Genomic DNA, 23,946 nt, shown 5'->3' with positions numbered 1-23,946 from the left:
ACAATCATTTCATTTACTATATTTACTATATTTACTATCCAAAATGATATTAGTTAAAATATTAGTTACTGCGGAATCATTTCTCCTAAATATGATAAAATATAAAACTTTTTATGCAAATCGCAATAAACAAATGTAAAAGTAAAAAAAAAATACACTGACTTGTGCACAGATACGACGGAATACTGAAATACTGCGTATTTTGATAATGCTAAGTACCAGTTTGATAGTATTTATAGATCAGTATAGTAAAACTTACAATGACGATACAAAAATTTACATTTCCAAGATTTATTCATGAATATAGTTTATAATAAACATTAGTCAACAAAAATATTCCAATAAACGATAAAAGAAGGGAGTATATGAAACTTTTATTATTACGAATACATCTTAAAGTGACAATTGAGGGAAGCAAGCTATTCTTGGGTCGTATACCTAACCAGAAATATAATAAAGTATTTTCCACCTTAGAAGACCGCTTTGCAATTATGTAAATGCTGGTAACTTTATTACTAGAGAACCAGATAAGCGGCGATATATTTTACACTACCTTTATTAATAACATTTTACTGCTCTGTTGTTTTAATCAGAACTGCTCAACAAGTGAGGATGAAATAAATAAAGTAAGCAAGAGAAATCGTCGACATCCATAAACTTTAGATTTGCACAAGTCAATTAAACTTACAATTAAAAATATTATACAGTCGTAAAAATGAAAGATTACCCATAAACGATCATATCAATCACTTATTTTGTATTTGCTGTCTTTTTCTATAACAAACATTTGTTATTTATAGAAAAAGATCAAATACAAAATAAGTGATTGATATTATCCTTCAGGGGTAATCTTTCATTTTTCCGGCTATATATAATATGTATAAAGCCAAAGAACATGTAATAATTAGTGCTGTGTTACAACAAATAAAAGACAAGGAACTGTGTGATATTAGTTTAACAAGTTTGTGGAGAGTGCTGAAACATTTAGGTTTTCGATAAAAAAAAGACAAATAATAGACAAGTATCGTGTGAACTTGCTGATGTTGTTTCAAAACGGTGGCATTTTTTAAGAAAATACATGAACAATAAAACGTCTGATAGTCCGAGGCGTATTTTTAGATGAAACTTGGATTTTCGCTAAAGGAAATATGTCAAAATCGTCCTGGTAAGATGGCACCACGAAATGTTATTCTTCTAGTCGTTCCGGTAATGGTAAATGCTACATTATACTTCATACTGGAAATGATGAGAGTTTTATTCCTGACGCTAGTTTAATTTTTTTGTCCACAAAGAATACAGGTAATTACCATGGAAATATGGATGCAAAGATTTTTGAAGAATGGTCTGAAGAAAATTTGTTAAAAAAATTGGAGAGACCATCCATAATAGTGTTGGATAATGCATCCTACCACTCAAGAGTAGAAGAGAGATTTCCTTCAAGCAGCTGGAAAAAAGAAGAAATAAAGTTGTGGTCGACAGAAAAGAAAATTTATCACAGTGACATATTTTTAAAATTCGATTTACTTCAAAGTTATCGAGAGCACAAAATGGCTCCTAAATAAGGCCATGAAGTTCTTCGACTTCCGCCCTACCATTGCCACTATAATGCAATTGAGTTAGTTTGGGGTATAGCCAACAATTTTTATCATAAACATGCATCCAAAACAACAGTTTATGGAAAGAATCGCTAGAACAAATAAACGCAGAACAATGGCAAAACTGTATTCGACATACGGATGACATAATCGTTCAGTCTTTTCAAACCGACCGAGTTATAGATGAACTCCGGCCTCTCATTATTCGGATAGACAATTCAGATAGTGACGACTCTGATAATGAAATATCAGACAATGAGTAGGACAAATCGTTTGCTAAAAAGAAGTAACACAAAAGTGTTTCGGGAATTCAATTCTGACTTTCTGGTGTGTTTTAGTCAAACGATAAGGTACCTTCGGTCTAGTTACTGGACTGGATGCTCTCAATAGATTTGGTATTAATTACTGGACTGCACATGTTTAAACCTTTTGTTTTGCTGAAAATTCGGAAGTGATTTAGTGCCAATTTGTTTCAAGGTTATATTTAATACAGTGTCTGCAGAAAGTATTTTCCAATTTTACTGCATGGAAAACCATTCGTATAATTTTCACTCTACGCAAAATAGAGACTTATAGAGACCTTGATGAACATTTGATGTCGACAAATAATTTCGAGTATTCGAAATATTCCGTCCCACTTCTTTTACACGCCCTGTATATACATATTATATTCATTTTATTTGCCTTTGATACAGTAAAATCCAATATTATTACTGAACATAAAATACAGGAAATTAAATATTTTTACTTTTCAAGCGATCAGAATTAAATATTAACACCCCACTATTTAAAGCCCACTGATCATATCTTAATTGCATATCGGCCGTCATAGGGTAAAAGGACTTTAGGGATAATCCTGCACGTGAGATGGCTTTTCTTCAGAAGATATCCATTATATTTAAACTGAGTTGATTTATCTATCATATACATTTACACTATAAATTAATCACAATAATATTTAATTTTGAAAAAGCCTTGCTATGTTTTAAGGTATCTTGGCTGCACATCTTAATTCAAAGCGTTTACCATAGCAATATCGATCAAGCATGACGTTTGTCAATAGCAAACTTCAGGTACATTTTTATTTCTCGTTCTCCTCAAAATTAATTATAAAATGGACGCTATTACAGAAAAACATGTAAAAGATCAACTGAATCAAGCCAAACAATTGTCGCTAGAAGAACAGAATTTAAGCGATACTGAAAAAAACGATGAGCAGGATGGACAGAGTTTGCAAAGTCTCGAGAAAATTCAAGAAATTTTCGCCAAAACTGAAACTATGAAAGAACTAGCAAAAGAAAAAAATAAGGAATTGGACGAACAGTTTAAGGTACAGTTTATTCATTTCTCCTCTTGCATGGCTGCACTGCATCATTGAGAGCGGTTTCAAATTTTTTATCGATTATTTTCATTTATTCCTGTCCTGTAATTATTGGTATAAATTGCTTTTTTCCTTTCTGTTCCAAAAACGTAATATTGCTTTTAGACCAATTTCTCATTGGTCGCCTTTTGAGAAGTTTGATAAATTGCTTTTTTAACCATGTAGAAATAAAATATAATTTAAAAAATATTTCGGTAATTCGGTAAATTTTTTCAAACTAAGGTCTAGATATTTTTTTTTTTGAGATACAAAAAGCAAAGTTGATTTTTAATTTATCAATTTTTTTTGTTATACAACCACTATACTGTTATTTTCCTTAAATGCTCAATGTTAGATTTCTAGCAGTACTTATAGTCCAGTCGTGAGAGATTTGACCCCTAAAAATCGTACGAACAAGCTGAATTTTTCGGGGAATGTGAATTTTGGAACCCCAAAAAAGATGCAAAAAAGTTTACCACTTTTACCCCAGGACTTCCCCTTCAAAACCCCCTCGCATGGGGGCAAACGCAAAAAATCGATTTACCAAGAATCTATATGCCGCGCCGTAGAAAAAAATGTTTCAAATAAAAAATGTAGCTGAGATAATTTTGAACAAAAATATTGATTAGCACTTTTTGCGTTGAGTGAACTGTTCTATCCGAATCAACCATTAAAGCAACCGGTGATTTCGAATGTCAGATCCGCGCGCGAAATCAATGTTTAATAAAATTTGTATCAACTCAACCATAAAAAATCGATATCTTTTGATCAGAGTGTCCTATCGACAACAATCAAAATGAGTTTTAAAAGTGAAGAGTGCAACTTTCATATGCAGTTTTTGAATTTTGTCGCAAATGAAGTCAGTTTCTATAAATCTGTTCAATAAATAAACTTTGCGCGATTTTTGCCATTTTTTGTTGGTTAAATAAATATTGGTAAAATAAATCCTAAATCGATAAGCCCAACTCCGTCTGAATAACAGATAAAACTAACACTTAGCTATACCTAAAACTTCGCAAACTACTGAATTCATACCGATCTTCTTACTTATTCAATAGTCGGGATGAAAATACGTCATTTCTCGCACCTCACGGGCCCCACTAGAATTAGCGTTTGTTTGTATGTTTTTTATTTATTCGTCATTATTGACGAAAGAAGAAAAGTGATCATCTTTGTTACAGCAAACGCCAGTTAAGTTGGCAACGAAATGAACACAACGTCACAGAAAAATAGATTATGTTTACGCCCTATAATTTTTCTATTGGTTTAGTATTTCTAATGAGTGTTTCCAGTGGCGTAACGGTATATTTCAAATAATTATTACACAGTTAAAAAAGCAGTAATATTTTTCGCAAGTTTTAATATATTATTATGGTTTGTTTTTCAACCAGGAGGAGTAAACTAAAAAGACAGATTCACACCCAAGAAAGCTACTAGAAAAGTCTCCAAATACATCTTCTTTTTTGGTTGATTATTTCGGCCTTGCGGTAATCCAGTAATCAGTATCGGACAACCTGACACGTCGATTCTAACCTAACTTTGTTTGTTTACATAGATAAAATTACACCTAGATTGGTAACAGGGATAGCCAAGGTCAAATCATGTTCGAATTAGGCGCCCATTCGTTTGGTGGCGCTGCTAGTCTCGTTCCTGCGCGGAGGGAGTGTGCTGTGATCAAGTCAAAGTTGAGTTTAGACAAATACGGCGCCATATTTGTATTTGTTTTATTTCTTATAATTTATTTTATAATTTAAATTTTTTTATATAAATAGTGCAAAATCGTACAATTTTCGACGATTTTTTATTATGGAATCGAACACATTACATGGAATAACAATGTAGAGACGAAGAACTGAACAAAAAAAGATGTGTTCCAGATTGCATGGATACTACTGGCAAGCGATACCGTTTTTTAAGTCCAGGACATTATATGGATATGTTTGATAAATGGGTGAATGCTGTTAAGAGCCCTAATTAGAGAATGCTGCAAAAGAAACTATTTATAACAAATTTCGTGTATGCGCTAGTCATTTTAAAGAGGAAGATATAGTCAATGTTGGAAATAGCGGTATTACGAGACCAGCCGTCAGTTCCGAGTTTGTTTTTACCAGGACCAGGTAAGAACTATTATACCACTGACCTATATTTTTATTCACATTATATCTGACCTTTTACAAATTAGTTTATAAATTTAACCTAAAATTATATATTATAAAACCAGTCTTACTTAGCTTAGTATTTGAATTATTTGTAGGTAGTGGTTCAACAACTATCTTAAAAAGCATCACCTTAGAGAGGGTTCGGCATAAATTTCTACAGGTGTGCGCCTTTCAAAGTTGGATTAGATTAGCAGACCATGACTACACTATCATGGAGAGGTATATGAGCTTGCCTGCTTTAAGTGTGAGGAGGGATCTGTCCCTCTCTTGTGAGTGAGATTGGTCTTAGAGTACCATATTACCATGGTTTGCCTCATCTATGTACTTTTAATGTTCCATTTTGTAGAACAACCTATGGTGCTAATAGCCCACTGAATAGATACTTATCTTTGTTAAACAACCTAAATGTAAATATTTAATATGTCCCTCAATAAATATATAAATATTAGTAGACCATAGAGTTTGGAAACTTAACTGTGTAAAATACTTCATGTTTTTATTGTAACTAGGTAATACTTTACATATTTTTTTATTTTTGTTATGTTATTTTTCCACCTTTATTGTGCTGGATTTTAGAATCATAGAACTGACTGTTGGGTTTATAGGTTTTAAAATGTAATTACATGTTTAATTTTATATATATATATATATATATATATATATATATATATATATATGTGTGTGTGTGTGTGTGTGTGTGTACATGCATGTGTTTGTGTACATAATATATTTTTATTTCACATTATTTAATTTTATTATCGTAAAATACTGTGTACTTAACCACTATTTTGTATATTGTAAGTTGTAACATTTAATCGGCTTGTCCCTTATATTAGCCTGCATCCACACAGACAGTGGTAAGGCGTTCAGAGTTATGAATAAATAAATTTGAATGTGTCGACAGGGATCTTTCCTATTCTGTTGATGATAGGGATGGGATGACTGATCTTAAGATGACATACTGGTGAAAAAATCTGTTGATTGTAATTGTGTTTGTCATTTCAGGCATAAAAACATTATTATCCTCTGTTGTTTGGAGTTTATACTGAGCAAATAAAGTTACTATATCAGGTTTTAGCAAAGCTTACATTCTGGGTGAAAACTTTAAGCATACCTTAGAAATAAATTATTTACCTTATCCATTGCTCTTTTTTTTTGTTCGTTTTTTCTATTTGCTATCATTCGGTTATTCCTCATTCTTGGGTTTTCTTTTTGCAAGAAGCAATATTTTGCTAATCTAATCAAAATCATAATTTTGTTGATAACCAGAATATTTTTCTGGAACTTATATTATGATTGTAAGGTAAATTTTCTGTCTCATCTGGTATTTATTTAGTAGTGGAATTCTCTAGTGTGTTATTTGGACCTTCATCATTATCTTGATTCAATAATATAACAATTCAACAGTAAACTTAGTATATAGTGCAGAGCACATGGTAAAGCAGTTTTCCATTAAGTGAATTCTAAATTTTTGGTTTTCTATGCTAGATTCACCAATTTCCATATAACTCATTGTATTTTTCGACTTAACCATTTCCTTCATGATTATATGGTGTTGTTCTACTTGAATATATTCCTTTAGAGTGTAGATAATTAATAAATTCTTGTGAAGTAAAGCTAGTTCTCCTTGTTAGATTTGATATATACCGTCATTCTATATAAACCAAATAGTGATTTAATCTGTAATTGGTTAGAATTGCTTTTCTACCAGATAATGTCTGCATTTTTTTTAATACTTCAACTCATTTGCTTTTTTTTTTCAATTGCATAATGTTTTCATTCAGAATCTGTGAGGGTATGTGTGAAAAAAGCAATTGGTTTTCCAGATTGATTGCTTCGCTTATGTAATCGTAGATTAATTTTTTAAAAGCATGTACTTATCTTTATCTTCTAGGGATTTATCTTTAGATTCATTGCTTTCTAAAAAATTCTTGAATGTTATATACTTACCAATGTTTGAATTCTTTGGTGGAAGTTTGACAGTTTGGATCAGCCTCTAGTTTATCTGGTCTAAAGTACTTCCCCATTGTAAATTTATGCGAATAAAATTGTAGTAAAATGTCTTTTGCAGAATTAGACTTTTATTCTCATAAAACTTGATAAGAATGACAAAACAATTATTTAAATACTGACCAGTTCTTGTCACAACATTAAGAAAACTAAATTATACTACACGTGGCTTGTATTATTAATATTTCTTGTAACACATATAACATTTCTTGTAACATTTTTATAAATAAAGATTTTGTTCTATATTTTATTCTTTAATTTTTTTAACCACTTTGGCATTTTAATGTAATGGAAAATAAATATAGTCCCAACATAACAAGAAAACCCAAAAAGTATACGAAAAATATTTATTATCGTATAGGATAAGGATTTTTCTTGTTATTTTAGGATTATATCGATTTTCCTTTACTTTAAAATGAGTTCACAATCCTAGGTAATATTACTAAACTTTTGAATTTAGCGCCATGTATATATAGTTACGCGCCCGATCACTAGGTGATGCGCCAATCATTGTTTTATTCCTTAACACGGAAGTTTCAATGCTAGGTGGTAGTGTGCTATGGTTTGTTTATGTTTCAATAATAATCTTTTCCAATTCACTTCCAATATATATTTTTTTGTTTTCCTAATTACAATAAAAAAAATGTTGGATTGTTATGAAGAAGTTGAAGAATTTTTAGAGCTTATTTATCACATTGTAGAAGAATATAAATATTTATTGTATTTCACTTAAAATTTGATTTAAAGTGGGCATTTCATTTTTGAAAAAGAATCTGTGTACTATCTGTTGTACAGATGGTTTAACTGTCTCATCGTATGTTGCAAGGTTATGAGGTCGACTACCAATATTTTTAGAACATCTTACTGCTCCAGTCTGCTTATATTCCTTAATTGTTCTGTAAATAGTTGAATTCGCAACACCTAAAATTAGCACATTACTTTAGTAAGTCTTGATTTTAATAATAACTGTTCTGCAAAACTAACCTGTTGCCTGTTTTATTATTGCTATCATGGCTGTAATTTTCATTCCAGGATTATCAATTTTTATTTGTTTGTACATATTTATATTGCATTGTTTTTCATTTGATGATAAATGACCACTCGGCGTTTTTTAGGTGGAGAAGAATAATTACCACTAGTACTTGGCGTTGAATCCATATTGTTATCTTAAAAACACTGGTACGTTGCTAAATAGTTCCGAAAAAAACTGTTTTTTATATAAATGCAAACGAAAAATCTAAAAATTAAAGGAATAACGCAGAAATACAAAAATTCGTCGATATAAATTTTGGATTTTAAAATGTCATAAATGTCATTAGTGTCAAAATGTCATAATTTAGTGGAGTAAACTTGCCTGCGGTTGGATCAATTTCAACAAGCATTACGGCGCGGTAAATTTGAATTACTCCTCCTAGTTAAAAAACAAACCATAGAAAGATGCAATAATTGTTATTATTGTTTTAGTCAATTTAAATAGAAGGCCACTGGTTTATAATATTCTGTTCAGTTTAGCATACAAACACAATACTAATTATGACTGAATTAACACTAAAACGAGTATCAAGTATAGAAAAGTGGTAATTGAAAATAATTTTCTGATAGTTAATTTTCTTCACTATCAGAAGAAAATTCTGTACTGGAAGAGTCGCTGGTAACATTTTAATAATTGGAGCTATTTCCATGGCATTATCAACCACTATCTCGCTGTCCATGTATTCATCTTCCTTCTTAATGACATGATAACATCGTTTGATGACCAATTTGTCTATTTGGTAATATTTCTCCACTCTTTCAAGCATCTTACCTCTTCCTTTGCAGTATCTGCTGAGAACTTATTTCTCTTGCGTCAATTTAATCCTTTGTTATATTCTTGCTTTTCCTTGATCATTTGTTGTCCCAATTATAGATGAATAAAAACAAATTATTTTCAGGATTTAAAACAAAAGTTAAATTCAAGTTCTGAATATCTCCAAAGAATCAAAAACAACATTGAGAACATAAAATTTTCCTATCAGAAACATATTATTGATTTACATAGAAATCTAGATCCTGTCACAGCCGCTGAAAATAGCCAATTTGAGTCACAAGATGCAATGAAAACTTATATAGAAGACATTCGTAAGAAAATTGAAGACTTGCAAACCAGAACTGCAACTCAAGAAGAAGAAAAACGCAATCAAGCTGATAGTTACGAAAAAGCATTTGACAGAATCGTTAACTCATTGCAAGAAATTGAAAATGGTACTTACAGCTCTAATAACTTTTTGGGTATGGTTAACTTTTTTACGCTATTACATTCAAAAATTTTAATTCACAGATTCATAATCTACTTCTAAGTTTTAAGTAATGCTTCAAATGTAATATACTTGACATGAATGTCACAGAAAAATATCCTATAATAACTCATTTTTTATATTCACCATAGATGTACAGTTAATATTGAAGTGCTTAGTGGTCTACTTTTATGTCTATAAATACATCCGTTCTGTACAGTAATAAAGACATACATAACAGCATCTCGCGTATGATACTCCCAAGATACATTTTGATATCACGACAAATACAAAAGTACGGTTTTGTATTTGTTTTATAATTTCAGGTCATTTCTATTCTGCATTGTATTTCTAGGCTATATCCCAGTTGGCATGTAAACTACTTCCCAAGTATCTATATCGAGGTATTCATACTAGATATTGTTTCTTCTTATAATCATAAATTTATTTTTAGAATTTACGCTCAGGTAACATGAATTGACAAAATTTACACGATCCATGAACTTGTAAAATTATTCGGTGTTATCTATCTATATAAGAGGCTATGACGACAAGTCCATCTAGGAAAGAAATCTGAACTATTATCTGACATTTTAATCATACTGACATTTCAATCAGGTTTTGGAAACGATACATTTACATGTACACTTAAAAATAAAATGACGTTTAACAAACGTTAAAGTATTACCAAAATAAATTAAAATTAAATAAAAACTAAATAAAATTAAATAAAGCTAAATGGAATTAAATAAAATAAATAAAATTAAGTAAGATTAAACAAAATTAAATAAAAATAATTAAAATTAAACTAAAATTAAACTAAATCAAAATTAAAATGAAATAAAATAAACAAAATTAAATAAAATTATTTAATAATGCGTACAATCATAGTAATAACGCGTTATAAGAAGTATTCAGTTCTGTCGGCAAGTTAATGAGTGACTGTAGATGTAAATCTTAATAGGAAACCATGTACCTTGTAACCATGTAACCTTTCTACCGCAGTAGAAACTTCGATACCTACGAGATGGTACGCCTTTTCTATTGACTTTCCTCCAGATATTCCAGTTGAAAAATAGCGCCCAGTAATTGTATGATAACTGCTTCGTTTCCTGAGGTAAATATATACTTAAAAAGTTGTACAGTTTTAGCTTAGGTTTGAGATATGAGTGGGTAAGAAGCCTGCTTAATCAAAAATACTATAACTAGCTTGAGAAATTATGACTTATTTCTTATTCACGATATGGCTTGTTAATCCAACAGCCTAAGTACTGGTTACCTGTTCTTTTTTATTTTTGATTACCAAAATTTTGGTAATCAAAAATCGTTTTGGTCTTTTTTTTCTGGATATTTTTATTCCGAGCTTGTGGCATTCTGCATTTAATTAAGTTTAAAACTTTTGTAATCCAATGTCTGAGAAGATGATGCTTGATATTTGCATGTCATTAACTTTTATTCCCGATTTACTTTTCTTTGTTCTTCTGAATAGTCATTTTGAATACACTACATACAGAACACAGCCTTCTCTTATTCATATCCTTATTTTAATGCTGTTTTTGGTCGTTAATACTAACCGTATCGTTTTGCTGTCTTTATTCGATCTGTGCAGCTGACAGCGCTAATATAGGCCAAATTTGTCATTGCCGTAAGGTCCGCTTGCCATTATGCTAATTTCAGTACTGATTTCAGTACTAAAAATATTAGTTACAAGTCGATTTAGTATGAAAAATGTGGGTTTCTGTTTGCAACTATCTTAATTATAATTAGCATGTAGGCATACGCTCTACCAATTTTTCATTGATAACCTAACAATGAAGTTTGTTTTATGATTTAGAAGCTTTAATTGGAACAACGATGCTTAAGAAAAAAAAATCATACCCTTCTTAAAAAAAGTTTATGCAAAGGAATATTAAATATGTTAAATGAAGAATTATTAGTAGAAGACCCTTTGGCATATAAAAACTTTTTACGCATGAATGAATCAATGGAAATTTTAACACATAACGCAGGTATTTTGGGAAACCACATAGTTAGGGCGATGAATTAGAATGTAGAAACTATAGGGGAATAACCCTCCTTAATACAGCATACAAAATATTTTCGAGTATTTTATATGGTCGCCTGAGTGAATATTCAGAGGAGCTTCTTGGCGAATATCAAAGTGGTTTTAGGCCTGGTCGATCAACAACAGACCAGATCTTTGTGCTAAGGCAAATACTGGAAAAAACCAATGAATTTAATATCGACACATACCATCTTTTCGTAGATTTTAAATCGGCCTATGATAGTGTCCTAAGAAATAAATTGTATGACGCCATGGATGAATTCCACATCCCCGATAAACTGATAAGATTGGTTAAGGCTACAATGCGTAAAGTTGTTTGCAAAGTCAAAATACAACAATCACAGGCATTTGAAACGCATGTTGGGCTGCGACAGGGAGATGCGCTGGCGTGTCTCCTTTTCAACATAGCTTTGGAAAAGGCGGCCAGGGATGCCCAAATAGACAGCAGAGGAAACATTTTTAATAAATCATCCCAAATTTTGGCATATGCAGATGATGTTGATCTAGTTGCCCACACAACACGCAAGCTAGAAGAAATGTATACCACCTTGTCACACGCCTCAAAAAATATGGGCCTGCAAGTAAATGAAAATAAAACTAAGATAATGGCATCAACACCCAACAATAGAGCCAGAGACATCAGCCACCAATTCACGGTTGATAATTCTACCTTTGAAGTGGTGGACAAATTCACATACTTAGGCTCCCTGATCACCAAGGAGAACGTCATGACGGAAGAAATCAAGCGAAGAATAATCCTAGCAAACAAATGCTATTTTGGACTGAGTAGACATAAGAGAAGCAGAAACTTAAGCCAAAAAACAAAAATAACCATATACAAAACCCTTATACAACCAGTGTTGACATATGGGTCGGAGGCATGGACCATTTCGAAGGCAGATGAAAATCTCCTGCTTATATTTGAACGAAGGATCCTGAGAAGAATATTTGGTGGCATCTGTGAAAATGGTGTTTGGAGAAGGAGGTACAACTACGAGATATATCACAGATATAAACATATATTTGGTGGTAAAGACGTAGTATCCTTTATAAAAATAGGAAGACTAAGATGGGCAGGACATCTGGCAAGATCACAGCAGAACAACCCTCCTAGAAGAATCCTTATGTCACAACCTGTGGGAAGTAGAAAAAGGGGTAGACCAAAACTCAGATGGAGGGATGGTGTAGATGAGGATGGTAGACAAATAGGCGCAGCAAACTGGCAACAGTTGGCAATGGATAGAACTGACTGGCGTAATAGACTTGGGAAGGTCGAGGCTCTTTTATAGGGCTGTAGCACCAATGATTATGATGACATAGTTAGGCGTTTTTCTCAATACTAATTTAACCGGTGAAGTTTATCTGAAGATGTTACGAAATGCAATTGAACCGTTAATACTTGAAATTCTGGAGGATAATCCAGATAAATTCGGCAACTTGAAAATAACGTTTTAACAAGATGGTGCTCCTGCACACCATGATGGTGCAGTAAGACATTACCTAGATGAGGAATATCGTGGTAGATGGATTGGACGACGAGGTATGATAGAATGGCCAGCTCGGTAACCGGACCTCACACCATTAGATTTTTGTCTGTGGGGATACTTGAAATCTAAAATTTACGCTACAGCACCAGACAATATTGACATTTTGAAACAACGAATTGTTGAAGAATGTAGGGCAATTTCCCCCGACACATTTAAACGAGTAAGGTAGGAGTTTAGAAATAGTATGCATTACTGTCCTGTCAGGAAGTAGATGGAGCACATTTTGAACACTTACTATAAGAACTGGTTGTAAAATATTTATTAATTAAATGAGAAGCTACAATTACAAAGCTACAAACAAAATTATTATGACTGAATAGGTATTTTCAATACCTTTCAAACGAGGTATCACTTGCCATAAGGTCCCATTTACAATTATCTGTCACAGTGGCGCTGTAACGTCATCTGTCACTATTACGTCACCTGTTATGACTAGTTGAGAAGCCTACGTCTGTTTATTACCTCCCTCCAAATTTCACTTTTATAACAATAAACGGTCAAAAGATACGAGGGGGGAATTGACTTTTGACTAGCACTGTATTATTGTTCAGAAAATATACATGATAAGCTAGTAAAATCTTTATAATATACATATAAATCCAACTTATATGTTTGTAAAAATATACAAATTTTGAACTGTCAACAAATCTATTTGTAATGCATAAATACTACGATACCGTTATTTATATATAAATAATTAATATACACACAATATTTACGATTACAAATTTTTGATTTTATTACTGCAGATTTGTAAATGTTTTCAATGGTGTAAACCTTATGGTGATGAAATAATAACCCATAGAGGTCGATACTTGTTCAGCTGCTTGGAGCGAATACTTTGGTGCATTGTATTTTATATAAAGTATTTAATATTTTTATTTTAAAATTAAAAGAAATGTTATAATCCGCATATATATTTTAGGTGAATAAATAAGTACCTGAATTCTGACAAAGATTTTAGGCTTTAGTCGATTTTTGTTAAGAAAAGTGCCATGTGTACTACCTAAATCGTAGATGTAAAATCCAGGAACATCTGTTTCCGAACCTTCTTTTCTGTACTGAAGAACGGCATGGTAACTAAAATTAAAATGTATTTATTTACTATTTTATACTTTTAAATGCTTTAAATATAATATTTAATAACTTGGTGATTGTTTTTAATTTTCATAAGGGTTTGTTCAAATATTCAAAGAGTGGAAAGGTGAATCTGGGATTAAAACTAAGATATAATGTTTCAAATGTCATTATAAGAGACAGAACAGGGATTACATATGCTATCGAAAAGATAACACATAGAAAGTGGAAGTGAGCAGGATATAGTCGAGATGAATGACTCTAGTTGGACTAAACTCATAACACAGCAGTTCAGCAGTGGACCCTACAGGCTGCAAGTATTTTAAATCTCTCTCAAATAGTGCGATCTATAAAAATATCTACCACTACTACTTAAAATATATTATTACCGTGATATTGTTGGATGCTGCATAATAATATCACAGTTGACAAATCTTCCAAAAACCCAAAATGGTTTTTCCATTAGATTGACAGTTTCTATTATGACTCCATTTTTTAAAACATCAAATGAATAGTCTTTCCCATTACTACTGGGTAATCCAGACCAAATAGGTTCTTTGTATGGCAAGGGAAGTGATTTTTCTTTTAATTCCTGGGCAGGAGCTGGTTCAGGGGCAACTGAAAAATGAGTAGTTAATTATTTTTATAAATATGAATTCTATACCTATTTAAAATTTCTTATATTGGTCTTGAAAATTAGAAGTCCTATATACCACAAGTAAGTATATTTGGTAAAATAAGTAACAAAACAATCTACACATGAACCAAAGACTTCTTCAGAATATTTCTCCATTCCGTCCTATATCTACTAAGTCTTGTCCATCCTTTAACTTCAATGGATTTTAAGTCTTTTCAAGTTGTGCAGGTGCCAAGTTGTGGTTTACCTCTAGTATGTCGTCTCACTAGTCCTCTCTGGTCAAATACTTTTTTCACTGTCACACAGGGTGGTTTTTTACATAAAATGGAAATTTCAAAAACTAGCATTTAGAGACAATTCATGTCACTAAACCAGGTAGCTGTATGTGACGTCATATGACATCACCCCCACCCCAAATAGCCTTACCAAACAAGTTTTACAGCACACTCTTGGTTACGTTTTGGCTGCAGTTATTTGTGAGATTTTACTACATTTTTGTACAATTTGCGATTTTTTATATTGCAAGTGATTTTTGTGAAAGGGACTGTTATGGATATGCCAGAGAAAAGTAAGTACTTAATATTGAACCATTTTTCTTGTAGATAGTTGTGGATATTAAGAGATGAGAAAGAAGGTCTATTCAGAGGAAAAATAGAAAAAAATTACTGGTACATGAAAGAAAGTTCTAATGCAATTTGGAGAAATATGACTAGTATTATTATAGATACTGCTTTTGAAATATTTGCAAAAATCACAGGAAAGATGTTTGAGAATAAAGAGACCTGATGAGGTCAAATGGAGTTCAAGAAAAAAATAAAGAACTGAAAACTAGATAAAAGAAGAAAGGGAAAACTATGTATACAGTCTAAAACTATAAGGTTGCCAAAAAGGAAGCAAAAGTGTCAAAAGTTAAAGCAGAAACATATACAAATCTATATGTTCAACTTAATACCAGGGAAGGTGAAGCAAAGATATTTAAACCAAACAATAAAATACTAGTTCACATTGCTATAGCTTTGTGCCCTCCAAATAAAATTTGACAGGACTCTGGTCTACCTGGCCTTTCAGCATACGACCGTTAGCGCCTCCACTGCCCCTACGAGTCCGACACCAAAATGAAGGTGGCCCGACGCATACGCATAGGAGTACGTATCGTGGGGCTCCACCACCCCCGTAGTAACTATGTTACGATTACCTCACCCATCTGTTATCCCCTCCCACGGGCGGCCAGATGACACAGGCAGAGGAATTTCCACCTCGCACGTAAACAGGTCGCCGCCGAGGATCTCTCCTCTTCTTCTTCTTTGGGTGCCGTGTCCGTATTCAGACGTTGGCCGTCATCATGTTTACAATTTCCTGAAACCTTTTTCTGTCGGCTGCTGCGCGAAATAATTCTTCTACTTTGGAACCACACCATTGTCTAATATTACGCAGCCATGAAAGTTTCTTTCAACCAATCCATCTCTTTCCTTCCACTTTTCCTTGTATTATAAGGCGAAGTAGATGGTATTTAGGTCCTCTAATTATATGGCCGAAGTATTCTGTTTTTCTCCTCTTTATGGTGTTTATGAGCAGACGTTCTGAATTGATCATTTGAAGAACATCTTCATTGGAAGTGTGCAAAACCTACTATATCTTTAGGATTCGTCTATAGCACCACAATTCGAATGCTTCTAACTTGTTTAGCATTGTGGTTTTTAACGTCCATGTCTCACAACCATACAATAGGATGAACTACACATAACATTTCAGGACCTTCTTACGAATATTCATCGACAGGTTTCTGTTGCATAAAACTGGTTTCCAGGTCATAAAAGCCTTACGTGATATTTCGATCCTGGTTATTATCTATTCATCAGAGTCACAATTTACATTTAACCAGCTGCCAAGGTATTTGAAATGATTTACCCTTTCGATCTCCTCTCCATTAAGAGAAATCAGACCTTGATCTATATTGATCTTTCCAACTGCCATCCACTTTATCTTTAAAATGTTGATTTTTAGGCTCTCCGATAGCTTGCTTCACTGACTAGATTTAGTAATGTTTGGAGATCTTGTAAATTTTCTGCAAGAATGGCTGTATCGTCAGCGTATCTAATATTGTTGATTACTTTTCCACCTAGTCTTACTCCCTCTTGTCTGTCATCCAAAGCCTCCCTAAAGATTTCTTCAGAGTACAGATTAAAAAGAGTGTAGATCTCTCCTCTACCACTCTTAAATCTCCAGGCGGGACACCGACACCAAGATTGGTGGTGTAAAGCCAAAAGAGGTGTGTACGGGCTCAGCTCGTTCAACCTCGCCTGGTTCTCTTGGAATGAGAGTAGAGTGGTCCCCGAGAGTCTCGGATACTAGGAATGTAGACTGGTGACCGTGACGCCTAAACGTCTCGAGTGCGTTTCTACAAACCCGACACTTCAAACGACGGCTCTACATCTCTGGATTCCTACCCATTAGTCGCCTCTTACGACAGGCAGGCCTTCTTGCCTCAGCCGTATTCTTATCTCCGCAAGCCGAACGGAGAATACTAGTTCACAGGAAGGATTTCAAAAAGTGATGAAAAAAATACTTTTGACAGTTTGTTAAATGAAGAATTTGACAGCAAACCAGTTGAGCTACAGGGCCATAAAACTACTTAGTCATTCCATGAAAATATGGGAGAGAGCAATTATGTATAAACAGGTATGTGAAGAAACTGAAATATCTGATAATCAGTTTGGTTTTATGCATGGCAGATCAACAACGGATGCAATTTTCATTATAAGGCAGCTGCTGAAAAAATACAGGAATAAAGAAACAAACACTCATATGATATTCGTTGATATTGAGACAGCATATGATAGAGTTCCTGGAGAGATTCTGTAGTGGGCACTCAATAAGAAACGAGTTCCAGGTGACTGTGTGAATATTGTGAGAGACATGTATGAAGAAACAACAACTAGTGTTACGATAGGTGTGGGAGGGACTGATAAATTTCATGTAAAAGTATGTATACAACAGGGCTTAATGCTTAGTCCTAATTTATTATCATTAGTGTTGAATCATATCACAGGAAACTATTAGGTTACATTCTCTGGTGCTTAATACATGCTGATGCTGTAGTGTAGTAAGAAATAATGAAAGGGATTTAGAACAAACACTGGAACAGTGGAGACAAACTCTTGAGGAAAATGTTTAAAACTTACAACAAAACCAGAGCATTTGGAATGTTCATTTAAAGATGTAGCTACTATAAATAAAATGATAACTGTCGATGATAAAATAATTGTAAAAAGTAATAGTTTTAAGTACCTAGGATTGGTACTACAGAGTAATGGGGAAATAGATAATTATGCATACAGTAGAATTAGCATGGGATGGATAAAGTGGAAGGAAATGACTAGTTTGTTGTATGACAGAAAGATTACAGTGAAAGTGAAGTGAAAATTCTACAAAACTGCCATAAGACGATCTATGATATATGGAACTAAATGTTGGGCTGTTAAAAATAAAGAGGAACAACAAATGCAGATCACAACAATGGGAATACTTAGATGCATGGGTGGAGTAACAAAAAAGGATACAATTAAGAATAAGTATATTAGTGGAAGTCTAGGGGTAAATCCTTAGATTAAAGAAACCCAGCCAATTGATACCAAAATGGGAGACCATAGGTTAAGATATTTGGGGCATGATCAACATCCAGATGTTAATCACCCAATATGAAGAATTGCTAGTTTGCAAGTTTCTAGAAGGAGTAGGAGGAAGATCAAAGAAGACTTGTGGGGAGAATCTTACTCGGGACATGTTGATAAAGGGGAATGATATTGGTATAACCCAATATAGAAACTTATGGAGAAATTTAATTAGAGAAGCTGACCTTACATAGGGATAAAGGCAATGAAAATAATGATGATGTATATTACTCTGAAGATTTTTTTCTAGATATCTAAAATACTCAATAGTGTTTATTCATGTCAAAAATATAAAATGTTACATATGTCAAATATGTACAAAACCTCACTTAAAATTAAAATTGTGTTGTAGATTATTCTTGAATCATATCAAAGGAATTTTTCATCAATCAATATTTTATTTTCAAATTTCTTTTAAGGCAAGTTTCTAATATTCTCAGTCAAAACATTAAAACATTTTATTGGTCTATTTGATACCTTTTGAAATGCCAATATGCTGGTATCATATTCTGCTGCCTAGTATCATAACTGTGCTGATCTTCGTGACTTCTACAAAGATTGATACTCCTCTTCATGAATCGAAGGTTTTCTAGAATGTACTGTGTCAGTACAGTAAGAATTCCCAATCTTTCATAAGCCTGACGGCAGGCCTTCCTAAATCTCAAACCAGCAAGGACCCTCACTGCCTTTCTCTACAGACCAAATATTCTGTGAGTATGAATTGCATGACCCCAGACAAGGATAGAGTATGAAAATGAAAGATATGAGTGGAATATGGAGTGATACGTATGTAGTACATAATAGTCTCCAGTGAGACACATTTTGAAAGGCTTCTCAAAATACAGACTTTTATTTAGTTTTTGCACAAGTTATTAATATGTGGGCTCCACTGTAATTATGGGCCCAAAAGGACTCCAAAAAACTCAATCCCACTAACTGAATCATCCATAGAACCAACCTATTTGCAGCAAACCATTGCTCAGTCCTGCGCAATGCCACCATAGAACCCTTCAGAACATCCTAAATATTATCAGCTGTGAAGGCCACGATAGTGTCATCTGTAAAGAGGGCATACTTATCCTTATGTTCCATGTTTGGAAGATAATTTATATAAATCTAGATATCTAAAACTTCCATATTGCCATTTTTTCAGCTAGTCTAAAAACTTTCTGTCCACCTTATTAAGTAAGTTGCTTTGTATTTCTAAGGAATTATCTACTTACTATGCAAACATTACAGTATTATCGGTATGGCAATATTATTATCACCAATGTTGATATTTACGGAGATTGATATAACTTAAATAACCTATGTTATTTCTCTCAAACATATATACTGGAATTAAGAAATATCTTAAGATTCAAAAGCTGTCCACAACTTAGTATTATAATAAGGCAAAAACAGTATTAAGAAATTAGTTGTAGGTAGCCTAGAATAATATAAAATATTAGAACGGGACTGTGCTTATAAATTTACCATGTCAGTACTAGTATAGCAAGCAGGTAGGATCTCTAATGATATGAAATTTATATCAATGAATTCTGCTTCACTTAGTGATGATTGTACAATGATTTTTATTGGGTGGAAAACGTTCTTTTATGTAATTTACACTTAAGCCACCGCCACTATGCTTTTAAGATAAAACAAATGTGTTATTACTATAGTGTATCTACTTTTTATAACATAATTTACTGTAATAATTAAATATGTATTCACATACCCTTCTTTGCTACTACTTGTCTCTCTATTAATTTGTCATCAGGTTTATCTACTTTACTTTGAATAATGTTTGTTTCTAATGTACTTTCAGAATTTTCAGATATTGGGGCAGGTAATTTTTTTGGCAATCGACCGACTTTGCCAAATAAAATAGGTTTTTTAAAAACTGTTTCAGGTTTAACTAGTTCATTCTTATCATCGGGAATCAATGAATGGTCATCTTCATTAATATCTTCCATTATTTTAATGTTTGTTTTTAAATGAAAATAATATTTATTTAACTTAACCACAATTTTTTAAAAATCTCAAATCTGTCATCTGTCAGTACTGTTTGTCAACGTCAATGGGTCGATGTTCATGGGAAAAAGAAGAAATGTTCATAAAAATTCCCTGAGACAAGGAAAGAGAGTGGAAGCGAAATGGTATGTGGACTACCCATCGAGCAAAAAGACAAAAGAGGGAATGTAAAGGTAGTGGGGGCAAAAATATTGTTAGACAGGAAGTGCCATCTTGAGAGGCCAAATTAAACAAGGAAAGAGAGTCTTTCCTTGTTTAAGAAATCAAATTTAGTTAGGTTATGTTATTATTTGTCCCAACTGTCACATGAAATCTTATTTATATTGAAGTTTTTTAACAATTGTTTTACATTTTAGACTGTTATCGTTAATATTTAATTAAATTTTTCTCGTCTAAGACACATTCTGAAAACTATTTTATAGCTACTCTTAATAAGTGTCGGAAAATTTAAATTTGGCGCATTCGCATTTCCGGATATGTCTGCCATCAGAGGCCACTTTTTTGGTCGCCTTTTCATAACGATTAGATTCCCTCTTTTGTCTTTTTGCTCGATGGGACTACCTAAGCTGACGTCACAATGGGCGACGTTTTTAAAAATCTTTCCAAACATTTCTAGTTTGTGTGTATTTGTCCCATAAGGAGTTGGAATATTGTTTTTTAATTGGTTGAAGAATAAATAAGGACTTTTGGTTATGAACATTCATTCTGTGAGATTGGTATTATCTGTTATTCGTCAATTTGTGAGGTAAGAATATTAAAGTAGTATTAAGATATTCACTATGAATGTTCATATTTTAAGGTTATGTTATTGTTTGATTAAAACTTTAATTATTTTTTAATGTATTTTAAGGTATTTTGTTGTTGTTTTTATCGGGGTTATTTAAAAATTAATCAGTAAATCATTGAATTAATTTACGAAGTTAAAAAATATTTACATTAATGTTTTATTCTTTTTTAAGTGCTAGTGATTTTATCCCCCAAAAAACTAAATATATTCGTTTTCTCGTAGTTTAAATAGGTAATAGTAGTTTTGTTTTCTTTACTGAAAAATTCAGTAATACTGGATATCTTTAATTACATGTTTATTAGCCATTATATGCCCAGATCGAAAAAATAAACTCAGAAACTATTACAACATTCAAAAAACATGTTTTTAAACAACTATTATGGAAATTTAATAGAAAGGTTTCCGTAGAATGTTATATTACAATATACAATACAAGATAAATTGTCTGGCAACGAAAAAATAATAAAAAAAATTATTTAAAAATTTCTGTATAAATGGTACTTATAATATTAAACAACTCTATCGGGCTACATCACAGAACGTTTTCGGAATTATTATTCCATCATCAGTGCTATCTGGATGTACATGTTTTAAGCCACTTATTCACTCATTAGGTTCTTATTTTCCAGAAAATTGTCCTATAAGAAAAATAAGGTTATGACAGAAAAAGAGTTAGAAGACATATTGGAACAGTTATCAGAAAGTGAAGACGACTTTGATGAAACTGATGAGTCTGATGAAGAGCTTGAAGTTGAAGATTCTGTCGATCTTTGTGACACCATTGAAGTTAGTGAAGAACCATTTGATTGGGAGTCGATGGATATCGAATTAGAAGATGGAACTGTTTTACAGCCTCCAGCTACTATTGACGAATCTAACGAAAAGGTCAATGACGGCGAAATAAACGCACAAAATTTGCCTAACAACCATGTCAAAAAATTGAAAGAAAAATATTCTAAAATTACATGGAAAAAGGAAAAATTTAGTTTTGCCTGAAGATAAATTAGAATTTTTGGCTGACGATACTGTGCCTAATTATATTTCAAACTTAGAAAGTTCAATAAGTTTTTTCTCATATTTCTTTGTTAATTTGTAATTTGTATTCTACGCAAGTGGACGTAAATAAATCTGCACATTTGACTTCTACTCAACTCAAAAAGTATTTAGGTATATGCATATACATGTCAATTATTGTACATATGCGGAATGTGCGAAAGTACTGGTTAGCATCCCTTAATTATCACCAGATATCTGATGTCATGAGCAAAAATGAATTTGAGAGAATCTGTAGATTTCTTCATTTCGCAGACAATAGTAAAGCACCAGAAAGAAACGATGCAAATTATGATAAATTGTACAAGTTGCGACCTGTAGTTGATGCATTGAATTCTAAATTTCAGTCTATACCTTTACAAAAATATCTATCCGTAGACGAGCAATTATGCGCATCAAAGGCTAGACATAATTTAAAACATAAAACAATATCTACCTGCTAAACCCCACAAATGGGGTTATAAATTCTATGTGCTTTGTGGGGTTGGTGGTTTTTCCCATAAATTTGAAATATATACAGGTTGCGAAAATGTGTGTTTGCCAAATAAAATGGATTATGGGCTAGCGCAAATATTGTTATTAGACTTTGCAGAAACATTCCTTGTTTTAAAAATTATCGTGTGTATTTCTACACATCTGTTCCACTCTTAGTTCAATTGGCACAAAAAGGAATACATTCGCTAGGAAACGTTCGCAGAATAAGAATACCCAATTGCAAATTGCCAAGTGAAGACATCATGAGAAAAGAAGCAAGAGGTACATCTGTCAAATATGTAAACAACATTGATGGTGTTGAAGTGTCTTCTGTCTCTTGGAAAGACAACAAAACCGTATCACTCTTATTTAGTTTTGCCAGAGAAATTTCTATTACCTCAATAAATCGTTACGACAGAAAACAGAAGTGTCAAATTCAATGAAAATTCAAATGAGAACTAAAAAGTGGTATCTGCGCTTATTTTACCGTTTAATAGATATGGCTGTAATAAATAGCTGGTTGCTGTATAAAAAATGTACAGAAAACCGGAAGTAAACTAATATCCTTCGGTTAGTAGATTTTCGGGCATAAGTAGCATACTGCTTATGCCATATTGGGGCCTCCAATGAATCGAAGAAAAGAGGACGTCCAAGTAAAGTAGAAAAATCAATTTAAGCTAAAAAAGATCGCTCAGTTACAATATCTTACATTCCGCCAAAATACTAAATACAAAATACAAAAACTAATTCATTTGCACACTGACCAATGTATATACAAGCCCGACAGAGATGTAAATGACCATCATATGTTAATCATTTTCTTTCATTAAGTGCTCTAAGTGCGATTTTAATTTGTGTTTAAACAAAACTAATAACTGTTTCGTAATATTTTATTCTACGTAATTCTTTAAAGTTAAAGTTAGTGCCCAGTGTAGCATATCTGATACAACCCGTTTTTTTTGTTATTGCTAAGTTAATATTAAACAAAAATTTTTTAATTATTTTCCCATATTCTGTACCTTCTAAAGATATAGGAAACATTTTTTTGCACAAAAATAAAAAATTGGGCAGTGTTGGGTTGAACTGTGGTAATGGGTAACGTGCAGGCACCAAAATGTGGCGGTCACATAGAAACTGGTCTCACTTTGCAAGGGTTTATTAAATAAGCGTTACCTGCCCTGTTTCTTTCCTTGTCTAAGAAAATTCCGCTAAAAAAATATGG

General features: G+C 32.5%; 3 protein-coding genes across 4 annotated transcripts in view; 2 read left to right on the top strand and 1 right to left on the bottom strand.

The window, feature by feature from the left end:
* LOC140443782 (uncharacterized protein ZK632.2) overlaps positions 1 to 20,424 on the bottom strand; it is a 40,723-nt gene extending 20,299 nt beyond the window's left edge. The window contains exons 1-3 of the mRNA XM_072535225.1: positions 20,115 to 20,424; positions 14,476 to 14,704; positions 13,951 to 14,089 (exon numbers count right to left, since the gene is read on the bottom strand). Of these exons, the coding sequence (XP_072391326.1) occupies positions 13,951 to 14,089; positions 14,476 to 14,704; positions 20,115 to 20,352 (606 nt within the window). The 5' untranslated portion in view covers positions 20,353 to 20,424. The remainder of the gene's footprint in view (positions 1 to 13,950; positions 14,090 to 14,475; positions 14,705 to 20,114) is intronic.
* Positions 2,634 to 14,156, top strand: LOC140443783 (uncharacterized). Of its 2 annotated transcripts, none has more exons than XM_072535228.1 (3): positions 2,634 to 2,925; positions 9,056 to 9,365; positions 13,935 to 14,156. In XM_072535228.1, exons 1-3 carry the CDS (start codon positions 2,710 to 2,712, stop codon positions 13,940 to 13,942), a joined length of 534 nt encoding a protein of 177 aa, XP_072391329.1. In that variant the 5' UTR covers positions 2,634 to 2,709; the 3' UTR covers positions 13,943 to 14,156. The 2 variants fall into 2 exon arrangements, with proteins under 2 accessions (XP_072391329.1, XP_072391327.1); XM_072535226.1 differs by having other exon boundaries at positions 2,635 to 2,925; positions 9,056 to 9,392.
* Positions 20,425 to 20,970: 546 nt separating the features above from the next.
* LOC140442798 (uncharacterized) lies at positions 20,971 to 23,441 on the top strand. The gene is made up of 2 exons (XM_072533773.1): positions 20,971 to 21,155; positions 21,827 to 23,441. Exons 1-2 carry the CDS (start codon positions 21,103 to 21,105, stop codon positions 22,191 to 22,193), a joined length of 420 nt encoding a protein of 139 aa, XP_072389874.1. The 5' UTR covers positions 20,971 to 21,102; the 3' UTR covers positions 22,194 to 23,441.
* The last annotated feature ends 505 nt before the right edge of the window (positions 23,442 to 23,946 follow it).

Source organism: Diabrotica undecimpunctata, chromosome 6, assembly GCF_040954645.1.
Source record: "Diabrotica undecimpunctata isolate CICGRU chromosome 6, icDiaUnde3, whole genome shotgun sequence".
NCBI lineage: Eukaryota > Metazoa > Arthropoda > Insecta > Coleoptera > Chrysomelidae > Diabrotica > Diabrotica undecimpunctata.
Note: the sequence above shows the minus strand (reverse complement) of the source record. Positions and strands in the feature narration are given on the sequence as shown.

What these genes read in the sequence shown, in the direction of transcription:
- LOC140443783 (XM_072535226.1), top strand. Translation starts at nt 2,710, where the DNA reads ATGGACGCTATTACAGAAAAACATGTAAAAGATCAACTGAATCAAGCC. An exon ending in AATTGGACGAACAGTTTAAG is followed by an intron (nt 2,926 to 9,055) that starts GTACAGTTTATT and finishes AATTATTTTCAG; the next exon opens with GATTTAAAACAAAAGTTAAA.
- LOC140442798 (XM_072533773.1), top strand. Translation starts at nt 21,103, where the DNA reads ATGAACATTCATTCTGTGAGATTGGTATTATCTGTTATTCGTCAATTT. An exon ending in GTTATTCGTCAATTTGTGAG is followed by an intron (nt 21,156 to 21,826) that starts GTAAGAATATTA and finishes CTTATTTTCCAG; the next exon opens with AAAATTGTCCTATAAGAAAA.